We start from the raw sequence: 17749 nt of genomic DNA on the forward strand, positions 1-17749 counted from the left end.
CTTTTCAATCTGTTCAAAATTCTGCTGCACGACTAATATTCCGCCAGTGTCGTTATGCTCATATTAGCCCTCTCCTCAAGTCACTTCGTTTGCTCCCTATCCGTTTCCACATTCAGTTCAAACTCCTCTTACTGACTTACAAATGCATTCACTCTGCAGCTCCTCAATACCTCTCCACTTTCATCTCTCCCTACACTCCTCCCCGGGAACTCCTCTCACTGGGCAAATCTCTCTTATCTGCACCCTTCTGCTCCACCGCTAACTCCAGACTCCGTTCCTTCTATCTTGCTGCACCGTATGCCTGGAATAAACTTCCTGAGCCGGTACGCCAAGCCTCATCTCTGGCCATCTTCAAATCTAGGCTAAAAACCCACCTCTTAGATGTTGCTTTTAACTCCTATACCTAAACTGTCCCCTATCCCTGATATGTCCTGTCTGTCCTAACCCTTATCCCTTACTTGTCCTCTCTGTCATAATTAGACAGTAAGCTCTATTGAGAAGGGACTGTCTCTCCATGTTCAAGTGTGAAGCGCTGCGTACGTCCGGTAGCGCTATAGAAATAAGTAGTAGTAAGTAGTAGGAAGACCTTAGGAAACTGGAAGACTGGGCATCCAAATGGCAGATGAAATTTAATGTGGACAAATGCTAGGTGATGCACATTTGGAAAGAATAACCCAAATCGTAGTTACCTGATGCTGGGGTCCACCTTGGGGGTCAGCGTTCAAGAAAAAGATCTGGGTGTCATCGTAGGTAATACGCTGAAATCTTCTGCTCAGTGTGTGGCGGCGGCCAAAAAAGCAAATAGGGTGCTAGGAATTATTAGGAAAGGGATGGTGAATAAGACCAAAAACACTATAATGCCTTTGTATCGCTCCATGGTCCGTATCTCATAAAAGGTATAGTAATTGGTTATTGGACAGAAAACAGAGGGTAGGGTTAAATGGCCATTTTCTCAGTGGAAGAGAGTGAATTTTGGAGTGCCGCAGGGATCTGTACTGGGACCAGTACTATTTAACATATTTATAAATGATCTGGAAATCGGAACGATATAAGTGAGGTGGTTAAATTTGCAGATGACACAAAATAGTTCAAAGTTGTCAAAACACCTTAGGAAATTGGAATACTGGGTATCCACATGCAGATGAAATTTAATGGGGACAAATGCAAAGTGATGCACATTGGGAAGAATAATCCAAATCATAGTTACGAGATGCTAGGGTTCACCTTGTAGACAGTACACTGAAATTTTCTGCTCAGTGTGCGCTGGTGGCCAAAAAAGGAAGTATTGTGTTCAGTTCTGGTTACCATAGGTGTCTGCTTTGTTCTTGAGTACCCTCAATATTGAGCAAACTCCATTACTCTGACCAGGGAGTATTCACTTTTGTTGAGTTTTAGCACCCCCAGTCATTTTAAGTTGCCTCCTATGTTGGTTGCCATATCTTAAAAAACATATGGCAAAATTAGAAAAGGTTCAAAGAAGAGCAACAATAATGGTAAAGGAGATGGAAAGGTTAAAGAGGTTAGGGCTGTTCAGCTTGGAAAAGAGACAGCTGAGGGGAGAGATATGATTGAGGTGTACAAGATCCTTAGTGGTGTAGAGCAGGTAAAAAAAAAAAATGTCAGGTTTTTTTTTTTAGTTTTGTTTTTTTCTTAACTCTTGAAAAAGTCAAGGGGATACTCAAAGAAGTTACATGGAAATAACTTTGAATCAAATAGGAGGAATTATTTTTTCACTCAACAAATAGTTAAGGTCTGGAACTCGTTGCCAGGGGATGTGGTAACAGTGGTTAGAGTATCTGGGTTTAAGAAAGGTTTGGGCAAGTTCCAGGAGAAAACGTCCAAAATCTGTTTTTGAGATAGACATGGGGAAGCTACTACTTGCCCTTGGATCAGTAACATGGAATGTTGCCACTATTTGGGTTTCTGACAGGTACTTGTGACCTGGATTGCCCACTGTTGGAAAACAGGATACTGTTTACCCATAATACAACACTCACGATTTTGTAGACCTCAATCATATGCCCCCTCAGTTGTTTGTCTTCTAAGCTGAAGAGCCCTAATCTCTTTCGCCTTTCTTCATATTAGAGGAGTTCCATCCCTTTAATCATTTTGGTCACTCTTCTTTGAACTGTTTTTTTAAAATTCTCTATATATATTTTTAAGATACAGCAATCAGAATTGAACACAATATTCAAGACAAAGTCGTTCTTCTTATTTTCCATCCCTTTCTTAATTCCTAGCATCCTGTTTGCTTTATTGACTGCTGGCACATACTGGGCAGAAGATTTCAGCATATTGTCTACAGTAACACCTAGATCTTTTTCTTGGTTGCTGACTCCTAAGGTGGACCCTAGTACTGAACATGTTGTATGAAAGAATACATAAAGTGGGGGTAATTATAAAACACATTTTCTGTATGTAAAGTGTGTTTTACACACAAAAAGTGGCTCTTACAAAATTATACTGTTGAACACACATATATGTGCGCCAACAAGATAGTGTATGTGGGTCCTTTGCCCCAATAACTTTTTGAACCATTGATATATATATATTTTTTAATTCTGATTTCTGTACCAAGGGACCCTGGCTCATGTTTTCCATGTACCTGCAGTGCATTGACATTTAGGACTTGTTTTACAAAGCAGCAGCACTACTGATTAGCAGCACGTTGAATGTGAAGAAGCCCATTCGCTTCCCATGGGTTTCTTCACATTCAGCTCATGCTAATTAGTAGTACTGCTTTATAAAATGAGCTCTTAGATATGATTGTCTCTTTACATTTAGTTTCCTGTTGGGAACAAGCTAGTTCTATTCAATAGTAATCTCGGAGCACATTATCCCCCAAATTCTATAAAGGTCATCCAGATTTGCATGACAAAATTTGGGCATGATCCCAAAATGCATGCGCAACTTAATTGGTTAACGTGCCAGTTAACAGCAATAGTTGAGTACTAACAGTCATTGACATTAGCACCAATTAGGATTTGTGTACACTCCCAAAAGTTACGTGAAGTGATACAGAATTAGGGGGATGCACACCCAACTTGTGTGCCAGGATTTACCCTCCCCCCCCCCCCTCCCCCCCCGTTTCATTAGGTGTAAATCCTGGCACCTTTTTGTAGTCTCAAGAATCAACATTACGTACTCATCCCAGAGTGCTATTTATAGAATAGCGTTGTGCCAATTTTTTTTCCAGCGCTCAAATTTGAACACCATTTACTGGATTTAGCCCTATATGTCTGTCTTTTTTTTAAAATTGTATATTTACACAGTACTTCTGAAGAAATAATCCACAGAGATGTACACATTCAAATGAAAACTAAAACGAAAAAATAAAATATAAAGAATAATATATACTTAGAAAGACACAACCTCCAAATGAAGAGACAATCCAAGGCATAATTCAAGTAACTTCTAGTGACACATTGGTGCATTTTTTCCCTTATTCACGTACTCGGGCATGTCTCTACGGAAGATTTTGTTGAAATTATGGTAAAGTTCATCTCAGTAGGGTAACAGGATGTGTGGGTGGTGGGGATAGTGTAGTTAGTGACTGATGGTCTATGCGAGGTGCGTATCAATGGTTGGATCTCCACATAGTTAGTTCAGCTATTCATCTGTGCAGAGGTTGGGGGTGTGTATGTCATGGGTTTGGGTTCATGTGTGTGAAAGTGTATGTGCGTATAGCAGTGTGTGGCTGTGGACTTGTACGCTTCGCTCTCCCTTGCAGTTTCTCTTCTCCTCCTCCTGTATTTACTCTCTGTCCCTTTTGCACTATTCACCTTTCCTGCCATTATCCTTGCGTTCTCCCAGTTCTCCTCTTTTTCACTCTTTCCCCCCTCCTGCTCCCTACAGCTTCTCTTCGGCTCGACTCCATGGCTACCTTAGGGACTCCTTTTCAGTGCTGGCAGGGTTTGGCTTCCTCTCAGCATGCTGCTTATCCACGAGTCCACTCCACTTCTTTCAGGTGGTGGAGTCTGGCTCCCCCCTCCCTCCCTCAAATCCACTGCTTCATTGTTGCTGCTCATCTGCTGGCTTGGCTTCTTGTTCAGGGGATGGAGCCTGGCTTTCCCATCACCCGCACCTAACAGGTTATTCTACAAACAAGAGACGTTGCACATACACAAACAAACGCGTATTGACAGACTGGTGTACTGATGGTCTCTTCCCAAACAGTGTTAATCAAAATGCTTCTAATAATCCATATAAAGGACAGTTTTAGAGCAGGGGGCCTGGTAGTTTCTTCTTTCATAAAGGAACATGGAGCCTACTTTTCCTTTAGAGAATAATAGCCTATTGAGTATATATACACCTAGAGCTTGGGCATGAGTGCATGAGCACTTAAAACCAGGTGGTGTAAATGCTGGTGCCTAAATGCCAGAGAGATATTGTCACGAAACACCTAGGGTTACCCCACAGCCACTTAAAGGGTCTGTCCCCAGAACAGCTCGGGTCCGCCTACACCTGAAACTCATTCTCCACACTTGCACCCTCCTCCTGCCAACTGGTTCACAACCGCCTCTGGGTGAGTCTCCCGCTCTCCAGTGATTTCTAGGTTACTGGAGCCACACTCCAAGTGGTCCCATAGTTCCCAGAAAGCACTCACAGACCCAACACACAAACTACCAGGATTCTTTATCAGTCCAGACAAGATGAACAAACAATTATGTTTATTCTCTTAAAAGATATTAAACAGTCGAACAAAACAGTGCAATTGGCAAACAATAACAGGTAACTGAAATACGGATCAATTATAACACTAACTAAACACTTGCATACTTCCTAGAAAGTACCTGGGGAGATCAGAACGTATATCTGTTCACAGAGCTTCAAAAAAAAGAGATCTCTCTCTCTCTCCTCCCAGGCTGAAACTGAAGCAACAACCAGCGACAACTTCTGGGTAATTTCAAACTCCAGGCCAATCAGAGCCCAGTCAACAAGTTTTAAAGATATCCTTCTTGCTTCCTGCTTGTAACATATAGTAACATAGTAGACGGCAGAAAAAGACCTGCATGGTCCATCCAGTCTGCCCAACAAGATAACTCATGTGCTACTTTTTGTTTATACCTTACCTTGATTTGTATCTGTCTTTTTCAGGGCACAGACCGTAGAAGTCTGCCCAGCACTATCCCCCCTGCCACCCAATCTAGGCTAAGCTCTTGTGTTAAAGAAAAAGAACATTCAGGGCTCCTTTTACTAAGTGGCGGTAAGCCCAACGTGGGCTTACCGCTCGCTATACAGGAAGTATCATTGGGCTACTGTAGCAGTCTGGTGGTACTTCCCACCCCTAGCGCACCGTGATTTCCAGTTACCGCCGGGTTAGCATCAGAGCCCTTACTTCCACCTCAATGGGTGGCAGTAAGAGCTTCCCCCCCCCCCCCCCCACCAAAATGGCCGCATGGCAAGTGCTTTACTTGCCACACGGCCATTTCCTGTAGGAAAACGAGGCTTTCCTTTTACCAGCTGCGGTAAAAGGAGACCTTGGCACGTGTGAAAAACATGCGCCAATGCCAGCGCAGGATCCCTTTTGCCGTAGCTTGGTAAAATGGGCGTCAGTTCCTTATAACAGCTTTACAGCAAAGAAACACCACCTGCTGGCCAAATAGGAGAAATAACATTTCAGGACATAAGTACATAAGTAGTGCCATACTGGGAAAGACCAAAGGTCCATCTAGCCCAGCATCCTGTCACCGACAGTGGCCAATCCAGGTCAAGGGCACCTGGCACGCTCCCCAAACGTAAAAACATTCCAGACAAGTTATACCTAAAAATGCGGAATTTTTCCAAGTCCATTTAATAGCGGTCTATGGACTTGTCCTTTAGGAATCTATCTAACCCCTTTTTAAACTCCGTCAAGCTAACCGCCCGTACCACGTTCTCCGGCAACGAATTCCAGAGTCTAATTACACGTTGGGTGAAGAAAAATTTTCTCCGATTCGTTTTAAATTTACCACACTGTAGCTTCAACTCATGCCCTCTAGTCCTAGTATTTTTGGATAGCGTGAACAGTCGCTTCACATCCACCCGATCCATTCCACTCATTATTTTATACACTTCTATCATATCTCCCCTCAGCCGTCTCTTCTCCAAGCTGAAAAGCCCTAGCCTTCTCAGCCTCTCTTCATAGGAAAGTCGTCCCATCCCCACTATCATTTTCGTCGCCCTTCGCTGTACCTTTTCCAATTCTACTATATCTTTTTTGAGATACGGAGACCAGTACTGAACACAATACTCCAGGTGCGGTCGCACCATGGAGCGATACAACGGCATTATAACATCCGCACACGTGGACTCCATACCCTTCCTAATAACACCCAACATTCTATTCGCTTTCCTAGCCGCAGCAGCACACTGAGCAGAAGGTTTCAGCGTATCATCGACGACGACACCCAGATCCCTTTCTTGATCCGTAACTCCTAACGCGGAACCTTGCAAGACGTAGCTATAATTCGGGTTCCTCTTACCCACATGCATCACTTTGCACTTGTCAACATTGAACTTCATCTGCCACTTGCACGCCCATTCTCCCAGTCTCGCAAGGTCCTCCTGTAATCGTTCACATTCCTCCTGCGACTTGACGACCCTGAATAATTTTGTGTCATCGGCGAATTTAATTACCTCACTAGTTATTCCCATCTCTAGGTCATTTATAAATACATTAAAAAGCAACGGACCTAGCACAGACCCCTGCGGGACCCCACTAACTACCCTCCTCCACTGAGAATACTGGCCACGCAATCCTACTCTCTGCTTCCTATCTTTCAACCAGTTCTTAATCCATAATAATACCCTACCTCCGATTCCATGACTCTGCAATTTCTTCAGGAGTCTTTCGTGCGGCACTTTGTCAAACGCCTTCTGAAAATCCAGATATACAATATCAACCGGCTCCCCATTGTCCACATGTTTGCTTACCCCCTCAAATTAAAACAGGGAAATATCTAATACATTTTACATGCTTAAAACACACTGTTTCTTCACAGATACGTGTAGCTTATAGTATTGTATAAGGTATGTGTGTGTAAGTGTGAGCTCTGCCCACATTGTTCCTGGCTCTGCCCTGCATAGCTATGTGAGATGTGTGTATTTGCAGAATAGCGCTTAAGCAGAATATTGTCATTAGGAACATATATTGCTAGTATTCTAATCATTTCTGTGTGCAATGCATGAGTAAATGTTGGAAACTATTTTATAGAATGCCCCAATACTGGGGTAATTTTATAAAACTTCCAACATTTAAAACCTGTTTTACATGCAGAAAAGACTTGTTTAAAAAAAAAATTTGCAGGGTTGAATATGTGTAAAACATAAGCACGCAAAGTGGAATTTGGCATGTAGGTATTCACAGGGTACATAGGATGGGCAGAGTGGAGGCAGTATTGTGATGTACTGCATATTTTATCAAATAACATGGGTACATGCTTAGAACAGAGGTAAATGTGTGCAATGGCATTTGGGTGCTATTGGGACTAGTTCCCCGTCTTTCTGTCATATATTTTTGGACGTATACCATGATTCTATGTTCAGTATTACAGGGCCAACCTTATTTATGGAATGTCCTTCCATCACATGCACATTGGATATCCTCCCATCAGTTATTTTATTTTAAACAGTCTTTGAAGACTCACTTTTTCAAATTAGCTTTCCATACATAACATCCCTTTTTTACAATCTTGGGGCTGTGTAAGGCTATCCGTATCCTGAGTTGATAAATACATCTTTTTCTTTTTATTTCAATTTCCGAAATGATAAATCTGGCTCATCCCTAATATGTACAGGTAATCCATTCTAAAGAGAAGCCACTTGAAAAGGAAAAATCATGTGCTTTAAGCATAAATCCTTAACAGATAGGTAGTGCAATATTAGTTGACCCTGAAGATGAAAAGAACATCTGTTTCTTTATGGATTGTAATATTTCCCTGTATTTTCTTTGTTTTTATGTAACTTACTAACTAGGCTCATTTTAATTGTTACTGTCTAAACCGCCTTGATGATACAACTAAAGGATGGTATATCAATTAACAAACTGAAGATGGGGAACTTCTGGGAGCCTATTTTATAAAAGCATATAGGCACCTATGTTGCTTTTATTAAATAAGCTTAAAATAGTTACCTTTTTGAACTTTTCATATAGGTGTCTTCTTGTAAAATTATCCCCATTAAGCAAATTGTGGATAGCCAAAACAAATCATGGTATCAATACCCATAGCAAACTCTGAGCTCTATTTACTAAGCATTTCTCCCATTGGTGCAGAATAGTTGAAGTTTTAGTAGTCAAGCCCTGTAATGTAACCACTATAATACCCCTCTTATAACAAGAATACAAATTGTTAAACAAGAGAGCTAGCAGTAGGCCTAGTCTTGTCTTTCATAAACAATAACAGTTGAGTGGGCTCAAAAATACAAATTGCTTTCTTGGATACTGAACAAAACTTATAAAAGGTAATTTAAAGCAAAGAGCTACTCCTACTGACAAGATAATTGGCATTAATTCCAAGAACATCTGACATTTAGTCTAAGTAATCTACTCATATCTGGGAAAACCTTAATCTTCATGGCCCATAAAGTCTGAGAATCCAGGATCTATCAGTTTCACTTTAGAATGGCTGTATGCATATCTTTCTTCTGAGAAGATTCTAGAAATTTGAATAATTCCAGACTGTCCAATAACCACCTGGTGTTCAGTGCTGTAAATCTGGTAACCTTTAGAATCAATTTTGCTATTTACATTCACTGTGATCTTTTGAGTAGCTTATTTAATCTCCCTTGGATTGTTACACTCTTTAGGGGAGAGAGGCAGCAAATATATAAATTGTGTGCAGTGGTGGCATTAGCTGAATAAAACAGCTAATTAAAAATATACCCAAAAGGCAAACTTTTGATGCGAGACAGCTTTACACCTACTTTCTGGCATGTGCATACCTGTAGTCTGTGCAGAGGAGTGGATCTCATAAGCCTTTTGTAGACCCTGTATGCGGTGTTTTTTCTTTTCTTATTCTGAATATGAAAAAAAAATGCAGCTAGTACAGATGCATTAAAATTTGAAGCAAGACATTGTTATTGACATCACCTTTTATTGTTAGTCAATGCTGTTTATTGTTTGTAAGACACATTGAACCAAACCGAGCCAGTTTGGGATAATGTGGGGTATAAATAAAGTAAATAAATAAGTACTTGTGTGTTTCTTTTACAGCAGCAAATAGAGCGGCAGCTAAAATGTCTAGCGTTTCAAAACCCAGGACCACTGGTAGCAGATTTCAACCCAGAAACCAGGCTGCAAAAGAAGAAAGCACGCATGTCACAGATGAATGAGTTCTTTACCACAAAGAAGTAAGAAAGTGTAACTGGCCTCCTAGCATTGGAAAACGCATTGTTATGTAATGTAATGCTGCTGTTTATCCTGTGGCATTTTGAGGAAGCTTGTGGTTAGGGTTAGCATATTTGCCGCGACAAAAAAAAGAGGACACAATAAGATGCAGCCCCTACCCCACCCCATCACACCCCTTCATCGCACAGTTACCTTGACCCCCACTTTGAAAAAAGCCAAATTCTTTAAGCAGTGAAAATACTGGTAAAGTAACAGAAATGCTTTTTCTTCCATACTCTGCTAAATATAAAATGAAAAAGATCTACATTTTAAAAAACAGCAAATATCCATGGGCCTGTCTCCCTTTCCTCTCCCTCCCATTCACTTGTGTGCCTGATTTAGTCCTGCTTGTTGGTTCCTGCTTGTTGGTGGCAAAAGCACAGTTGTTTACATGTAACACGTATTTTTCATAGAGGATGGGATTGATCAGGCACATAGTGTCATTCATCTTTTAAATTAACTGAGAAGTCTTCTGCATATGGGAAAGACTGTACATGCAGTACAGAAAACAGTGCAGATGACCAAAAACAGCAAATATTTCGTTCTTTAGATTGTAAACTCCTTTGAGCAGGGACCGTCCTTCTTTGTTAACTTGTACAGCGCTGTATAACCCTAGTGGCGCTCTAGAAATGTTAAGTAGTAGTAGTAGTCATGAGCAGTATATCTCCTTCTCGCCTCTCCTTGCCATCCACTTCTTCATATGATGTATTTCCTCTTTTTCTCAGCCTCCCTCCATCCACCTTTTTACAGCTCCTCACACTCACAGGACTTCATCCACCTCCTCTCCCATACCTTATCACACCCTGGTAGTGTAGTGGCCTCTTCGAGTCTTCAGGACAGGAAAAAAACCCCACTGTTTCCTGCCTGGCGCTGCCACGGACTCACTCACTGCCAGTGCCACTTCAAAATGGCTGCTGTGACTTCAAGCGGCAGCCTCACGAGACTTCCATAGGAGTCTTGTGAGGTCACCACTTGAATACCCATTCCTTGTGTATCCAGTGCCTTGGGCCCGACTACAGCCCAGCTGCTTGTGCTCCGTGTCTTCGTATGAGGAAGTGGACCCAAGTAGCTCAAGAAACCCAATGAGAGAAGCCTTTTGGGGCTCGGTCTGGTCCTTCGGCATAGACATCAGTACCAAGGTTGGCGGCGTCAACATCGAGGGACGTATCAACATCAGGAGCAGAGGTAATGGCTGCTGAGAGACCAAGACACGCTGGGAGCAGTGTGGTATCGAGTGGGTCTCCACCTGTCTGGAGGCCTCCTGCTATGCAGGCCCCCCGGGACCGATCATCGTCAGACCCAACCCCGAGGAGACGTGAGGATTCCTCGTCGGCACCGATGAGCCTCGGTGACAGGCATCGAGCGAAGGCGAAGAAGCAGCGTCACCGATCTCCTTCGACACATGGTGCCGGGAGCTCCCGAGAAGTGTCTGCTCCGAGAGAATTGTTCCCCCTCCATACAGGAGGTGCTGATGCGCCGGCCTCCTAGCAGCCCGGTACCTGCATCTCAGCCTCAGCAGATTTTGCCACCGGCTGATCCACCAACCCTGCAGCCTTCTCCGATGGTGGCTCTCGACGAGTGCATCTGGGCCCTGCTTTCAGAACTTCTGGAAGGACTGCTGCGCCATTCTGCTTTGGTGTTGGGGGTGGTTGCGCCTTCTGTGCCGTCTGCTGCAGCGGCGTCTGGCCCTTCACCTGCGGTGAGGTCCCCGTCCTCAGCACTGGTGTCAGCTGCCACCCAGGTTGACTCCCCTTCGACGTCAGCAGAGGAAGCTTTGCCGCAGTCCATGCGGGCATCGGCCTCTTGACATTGTCATCCAGGACGTCAATCCTCGGGCGTCGAGGCAGGCTCAGTGTCAGAGTTCCCTAAGAGAAGTACTATCCGATTCTGAAGAGGAGCGTTCGTGGGAGTCAGAAGGAGATCCCAGATACTTTTCTTCCGATGAGTTGTATGGGATTCCCTCTGAACCATCCCCTCCACCTGAAAGGTGACTGTCTCCTCCTGAGAGTCTTTCCTTTACATCTTTTGTCCGGGAAATGGCTACGGCTATTCCATTCCCTATGGAGGTGGAGGATGAGCCCAGGGCTGAGATGCTCGAGGTCCTGGATTATCCCTTTTCACCTAAGGAGGCTGTGACGGCTCCTCTGCGTAAGGTACTTAAGGAAGCTCTTATACGGAACTGGTCATTCCCTCTGTGTGGCCCCGTGATCCCGGAGAAAGCTGATTCCCAGTATTGGATCCACGATGAACCTGGGTTGATGAGGTCTCAGTTACCCACAATTCCATGGTGGTGGACTCCGCTCTCAAAAGAGCCAAAAGTACTAGAGACTACACATCAGCAGCCCCAGGCAGAGAAGCTAGGACCTTGGATTCTTTGGGGGAGGAAGACGTATCAGGCTGCTATGCTCGCCCATATCTAGTCCTACCAGCTCTTCATGAGCGTACACTTGCGGAACTCGGTGAGGCAGCTGTCTAGCTTAGTCGATGCCCTCCCTCTGGAGCAGGCTGAGCCTTTTCACCAGGTGGTCAGGCAGCAGAAGGCGTCATAAATTCCTGGCCAGGGGAGCTTACGACTCTTTGATGTGGCATCCAGAATCGCTGCTCAGGGCATAGTGATGGCTGTGTGTCTCTGACCTGGATCATTCAGTCCAGCAGCGGATGGCGGATGTACCTTGCCGGGGGGGACAATCTTTTTGGTGAAAAAGTAGAGGATCTTGTTGACCAGATCAAGAAGCATAATGATGCTATGGATTCTCTCTCCCACAGGGCACCTTCTGCTACAACCTCCTCAACTAGGAGGTTTTTTGGTGGGAAGCAGTGTGCTCCCTATTCCTATGCTAGGCGTAGGCACACTCCGGTTTTTCGACAACCTAGTCAGGCTCAGCCCCAGCGCGCTTGTTCTCGTCAACAGCGTGCACCTAAGGCCCCTGCTGCTCCCCAGCAAAAGCAAGGGACGAGCTTTTGACTGGCTTCAGTTAAGCATAGCCGCTGTAAAAGTATCCGTACCGGATGACTTGGTGGTTGGGGGAAGGTTAATGTTTTTTCAACAAAGGTGGCCTCTCATAACCTCCGACCAGTGGGTTCTTCAAATAATCCGGTTAGGATACACCCTCAATCTGGAATCCAAACCTCCAAATTGCCCACCGGGAGCTCATTCTTACAGTTCCCAGCACAAGCAGGTACCTGTAGAGGAACTCTCCACCCTTCTAAAGGCCCATGTAGTTGAACCCGTTCCACCAGGGGAAGAAGGGCTGGGATTCTGTTTCAGGTACTTCCTTGTGCAAAAGAAAACAGGGGGGGATAAGTCCCATCCTAGACCTAAGGGTCCTGAACAAATTCCTAGTCCGAGAAAAGTTCAGGATGGTTTCCCTGGGCACCCTTCTTCCCATGATTCAGGAAAATGATTGGCTATGCTCTCTGGACTTGCAGGATGCTTACACACACAGTTCGATACTCCCAGCTCACAGGAAGTATCTTCAATTTCGGCTGGAAATGCAGCACCTTCAGTACCGTGTACTGCCCTTTGGCCTGGTGTCTGCGCCCAGAGTGTTTACAAAGTGTCTAGCGGTATCCACAGAGTCGCTACGCAAACTGGGAGTGCATGTGTTTCCTTATCTCGATGATTGGCTGGTAAAGAGCACCTTGGAGGAGGGTGCTCTGGAGTCCATGCGAATGACTGTTCAGGTGCTGGAGCTATTGGGGTTCGTAATAAATTACTCCAAGTCCCATCTCACTCCTGTTCAAAAATTGGAGTTCATTGGAGCACTGCTGGACATGAAAGACAGCTTGGGCTTATCTTCCCGAGACAAGGGCAGACAACCTCCTGTCCCTGGTGTCCACAGTTTGAGTGTCTCAGCAGATCACAGCTCGGCAGATGTTGAGGCTCTTAGGGCACATGGTCTCTATAGTACATGGTAACACCTATGGCACGTCTACTTATGAGATCGGCGCAATGGACCCTAGCTTCCCAGTGGTTTCAAGCTACAGGGAATCTGGAGGATGTAATCCAACTGTCCACCGATCTTTGAAATTCTCTTCAGTGGTGGACAATCCGGTCCAATTTGACCATGGGACGACCATTCCAAATTCCTCAGCCACAAAAAGTGTTGATGACTGATTGCATCCCTCCTAGGGTGGGGAGCTCATGTAGATGGGCTTCACACTCAAGAAGTCTGGTCCTTCCGGGAAACAGGTCTTCAGATCAACCTCATGGAATTACGAGCGATCTGAAACGCTCTGAAGGCTTTCAGAGATCAGCTGTCCAACCAAATCATCTTGATTCAAACAGACAATAAGGTTGCGATATACTACACCAACAAGCAGGGCTGGCACCAGATCTCTCCCTCTGTCAGGAAGCTGTCCAGATGTGGCTTTGGGCACGTCATCATGGCATGTTTCTCCAAGCCACTTATCTGGCAGGTGTAAACAACAGTCTGGCCGACAGGCTGAGCAGGGTAATGCAACCTCATGAGTGGTCACTGAATACGGGCATAGTCCGCAAGATACTCAATTGCAATTTAATGCATACGTGATAGAATTGTATCTTGTGGTTTCGTATAGACTCCTGATGCAGACCATTCAGCTGAAACATGGTCTGTGTTGTAGAAGACTATCATTAAACTTTTAATGCACCATTGGTTGCATCATTGTTTGGTTGGTCATACTACTACTACTACTTAACATTTCTAGAGCGCTACTAGGGTTACGCAGCGCTGTACAGTTTAACAAAGAAGGATAGTCCCTGCTCGAAGGGCACCCAGTTGCTTTTTCAGTGCAAACAGTGCCTTAATTAGGTATGTTATGGCCTTGCTGCTTTTAACATAAATCCCCTTGTTTGTTTTTCAATGGGTCTATCTTTCTTGACTAGTCTGTAAGTGCCAAAGAGTAAGGACTCTGCTATATCTGTTAGTGCAGCACTCTATATATCTGGCATGTGTCAGAAAAATCACATTACTTAGTACTGTGTGGCTCTGCTTTCAGAAGGAGATACTGTTATGGCAAATTCTCAGTGGAAAGACAGGAAGTTTAGTGCATAGTGGTTGCTGGAGCCATATGGAGGGGCACAAAAATTGCTTCCAGTTCAGTCTCCTTTCATTGGTGGTGATCTTTCATTGGTGGTGGTGCAGTGGGCAAGTCACATAGGGCACCACTGTAGCTCAGTATAGTCCTGCATTGTAAGGACCTCAAACTTCTCCTCCAAAACTTGTGAAGTTAGACTGAGCCTCTGATGCACCCTCTACCTTTTGCAAAGTACATGTGCTAATGAAATATGTATTTGGTAATGTAGTCTGTGTCATAATCGTTCATTTGATATACCGCCTCTTTCGAGCACGAGTCAAGACGGTTTGCATACAATTGTACAGGGACAATGGGGTGTCTGTTCTAAATACTCTGTCAGCAGGGCTTGCCGGTCAACAAGCAGGAGGTTGCATGAGGAGAACAATGAGGTTTGAAATCCAAGACTAGATTAACTTCTTCAGACAGTATGACATAAGTTTTCCATTACTTACAGACTTATTGAAGGTCATTTCTATTTCTCTTTTCTAGAAAATGTCCACAATTAAAGAAAAAAAGTTCTTTATACCTGTGAAGTGTAGTTTGTCATCTGGTCCAAATTCGGCTAATAGGTATTCTCCGAGGACAAGCAGGCTGCTTGTTCTCACATGTGGGTGACATCCACGGCAGCCCCAGGTCCGGAAAATCTTCCTAGCAACAAAGCTTGCTAGAGCCTTCAAGCGCGCGGGTATCCCGCTTCAGTCTTCTTTTTTTTTTCCGGGGTCAGAGCGGCTGTTTTCCGGTTGTTCTGTTGCCCCAGAGAAGAAGAGCCTTCACTTTGGCGGGTTTTTCGCCGAGTTTTGTTCGTGTCAGCTTGCGTTTGAGCTGTTCCTTCTTGTAAAAAAAGAAAAAAAACAACTTTCCTTTATTTCTTAGTTTGTCCCTATAAGTTTCCTTTCGTTTGCGTGTGTGGCCTTTTAGACCGCTCGTACAGGTTTTCTCCCTTTTTGTGCCCTTCTTTTGGCACTATTGCGAGTTTTGATTTCGCCGCCGCTATTTTTCCGTCTATGACATCGAGGATCACTAGCGGCTTCAAGAAGTGCACTTGGTGCAACCGGGCAATCTCAGGCACCGACCCACATGCGTGGTGTATTCAGTGCCTTGGGGCCGATCATCGCCCCGACACGTGTAAGTTGTGTCTTGGCCTTAAAAAGCGGACACAGGCGTCGAGACAAACTCAGCGGGAACGTCTGTTTGGAGCTTTGCCCGGTACTTCGACGTCGACAGCGTTACCGAGGTCGTCGTCGGTGTCGATCGACGTCAGGAGTGCAGGTAATGGCTGTCCAGAGACCATCACATGCTGGCAGCAGTGAGCCATCGAGTGGGTCTCTACCTGCCTCGAGGGCTCCTGCGGTGCAGGCCCATCGGGACCGACCTCTTTCGGACCCGACCCTGAGGAGGCGTGTGGATTCCACGTCCTCCTCGTCGGTACCGAGGGGTACCGGTGACGTGCCTCAAGCGAAGGCGAAGAAGCACCGTCATCAATCTCCTTCTCGTCATGGTACCGAGAGCTCCGGGGCATCGAGGGATTCGGCACCCGGGAGAACCGCTCACCCTCCATTCAAGAGGTGTCGATGCGCCGGTCTCCGGACAGCCCAGTACCGCCTCCTCATCCTCGGCAGATTCTGCCTTCGACTCCTGCACCGATCCCACAGCCTTTCTCGACAGACACTCTTGACGAGTGCCTCTGAGCCATTCTTCCAGGGATTCTGGAAGGGCTGCTGCGACCGTCTGTTCCGGTACCGGGGGGTGCTTGTGCCCACGGTACCGTTGATAGATGCGGCAGCTGGCTTCCCGCCAGTGGTGAGGTCTACGATGTCGGTGCCGCTTGTAGCGTTGGCCTCGGCTGCCACCCACGTTGACTCCCCGTCGACATCGATGGAGGGAGCTTCATCGCCGCCGGCACGGGAGTCGACTTCTCAACATCGCCATCAAGGACATGGTTCCTCGGCGTCAAGACGGGCCCGGCTTCGGACTGCAATTAGAAAACTCATGTCCGACACCGAGGGAGAGGACTCGTGGGAAGCAGAGGAGAACCCAAGATATTTCTCTTCTGAGGAGTCTTGTGGTCTTCCCTCTGACCCTACTCCTTCGCCAGAGAGAAAGCTTTCTCCCCCGGAGAGTCTGTCTTTCTCTTCCTTTGTGCTTTGAATTTCTACGGCCATTCCCTTCCCTGTGGTATCTGAGGATGAGCCCAGGGCCGAGATGTTTGAGGTCCTGTACTATCCTTCGCCACCTAAGGAGTCCTCCACTGTTCCTCTGCATAATGTCCTCAAGCAGACATTGCTCAGGAACTGGATGAAACTATTATCTAATCCCACCGTCCCTAAGAAAGCGGAGTCCCAGTATCGGATCCATGGAGAACCTGAGTTGATGAAGTCCCAGTTACCTCACGACTCTGCGGTTGTGGATTCTGCTCTCAAGAGAGCCAAGAGTTCTAGAGACTATGCCTCGGCGCCCCCGGGGCGGGAATCTCGAACTCTGGATTCTTTTGGGAGGAAGGCCTATCACTCCTCTATGCTCGTGTCCAAGATTCAGTCGTACCAGCTCTACACGAGTATCCACTTGCGGAATAATGTGAAGCAACTGGCGGACTTGGTCAATCAGCTCCCTTAGGAGCACGCCAAGCTTTTTCAGGAGGTGGTCGGGCAGCTGAAGGCGTATTGTAAATTCCTGTCCTGGGGTGCTTATGACTCTTTTGATGTGGCATCCAGGGCCGCTGCTCAGGGTATAGTGATGCGCAGACTCTCATGGCTGCATGCCTCTGACATGGACAATCGAGTTCAGCAGTGGCTTGCGGATGTTCCTTGCCGGGGGATAATATTTTCGGCGAGAAAGTAGAGCAGGTGGTAGAGCAGCTCCACCAGCGGGAAACTGCACTCGACAAACTCTCCCACTGGGCGCCTTCAGCATCTATCTCATCAGGTAGAAGTTTTTTACGGGGGAAGGAGGAATGCACCTTCCCGACAGCCTCCTCAGGCTCAACCCCAGCGCGCTCGTTCATGTCAACACCATGCACCTCAACAAGCCCCTGCAGCTCCCCAGCAAAAGCAAGGGACGGGCTTTTGACTGGCTCTAGGCGAGCAAAGCCGCAATAAAAGTGTCTGTGCCGGACGATCTACCGGTCGGGGGGAGGTTAGCATTTTTTCACCAAAGGTTGCCTCTTATAACCTCCGATCGGTGGGTTCTCCAAATAGTCCGGCTAGGATACTCCCTCAGTTTGATCTCCAAACCTCCAAATTGCCCACCGGGACCTCAGTCCTTCAGCTTCCAGCACAGGCAGGTACTTGCTTCACACTCAAGGACTTTGGTCCCTCCAGGAAACAG

The 17749-nt window shown here is 45.8% G+C and overlaps 1 protein-coding gene across 2 annotated transcripts in view; it reads left to right on the forward strand.

The window, feature by feature from the left end:
• The window catches only part of ARL14EPL (ADP ribosylation factor like GTPase 14 effector protein like), a 112027-nt gene that overhangs the window by 71937 nt on the left and 22341 nt on the right, over positions 1-17749 (forward strand). For both annotated transcript variants that reach the window (XM_030192325.1, XM_030192326.1), the window contains exon 3: positions 9194-9330. In XM_030192325.1, coding sequence (XP_030048185.1) covers positions 9194-9330 — 137 coding nt within the window. The remainder of the gene's footprint in view (positions 1-9193; positions 9331-17749) is intronic.

This window comes from Microcaecilia unicolor, chromosome 2 (genome assembly GCF_901765095.1).
Source record: "Microcaecilia unicolor chromosome 2, aMicUni1.1, whole genome shotgun sequence".
Lineage (NCBI taxonomy): Eukaryota > Metazoa > Chordata > Amphibia > Gymnophiona > Siphonopidae > Microcaecilia > Microcaecilia unicolor.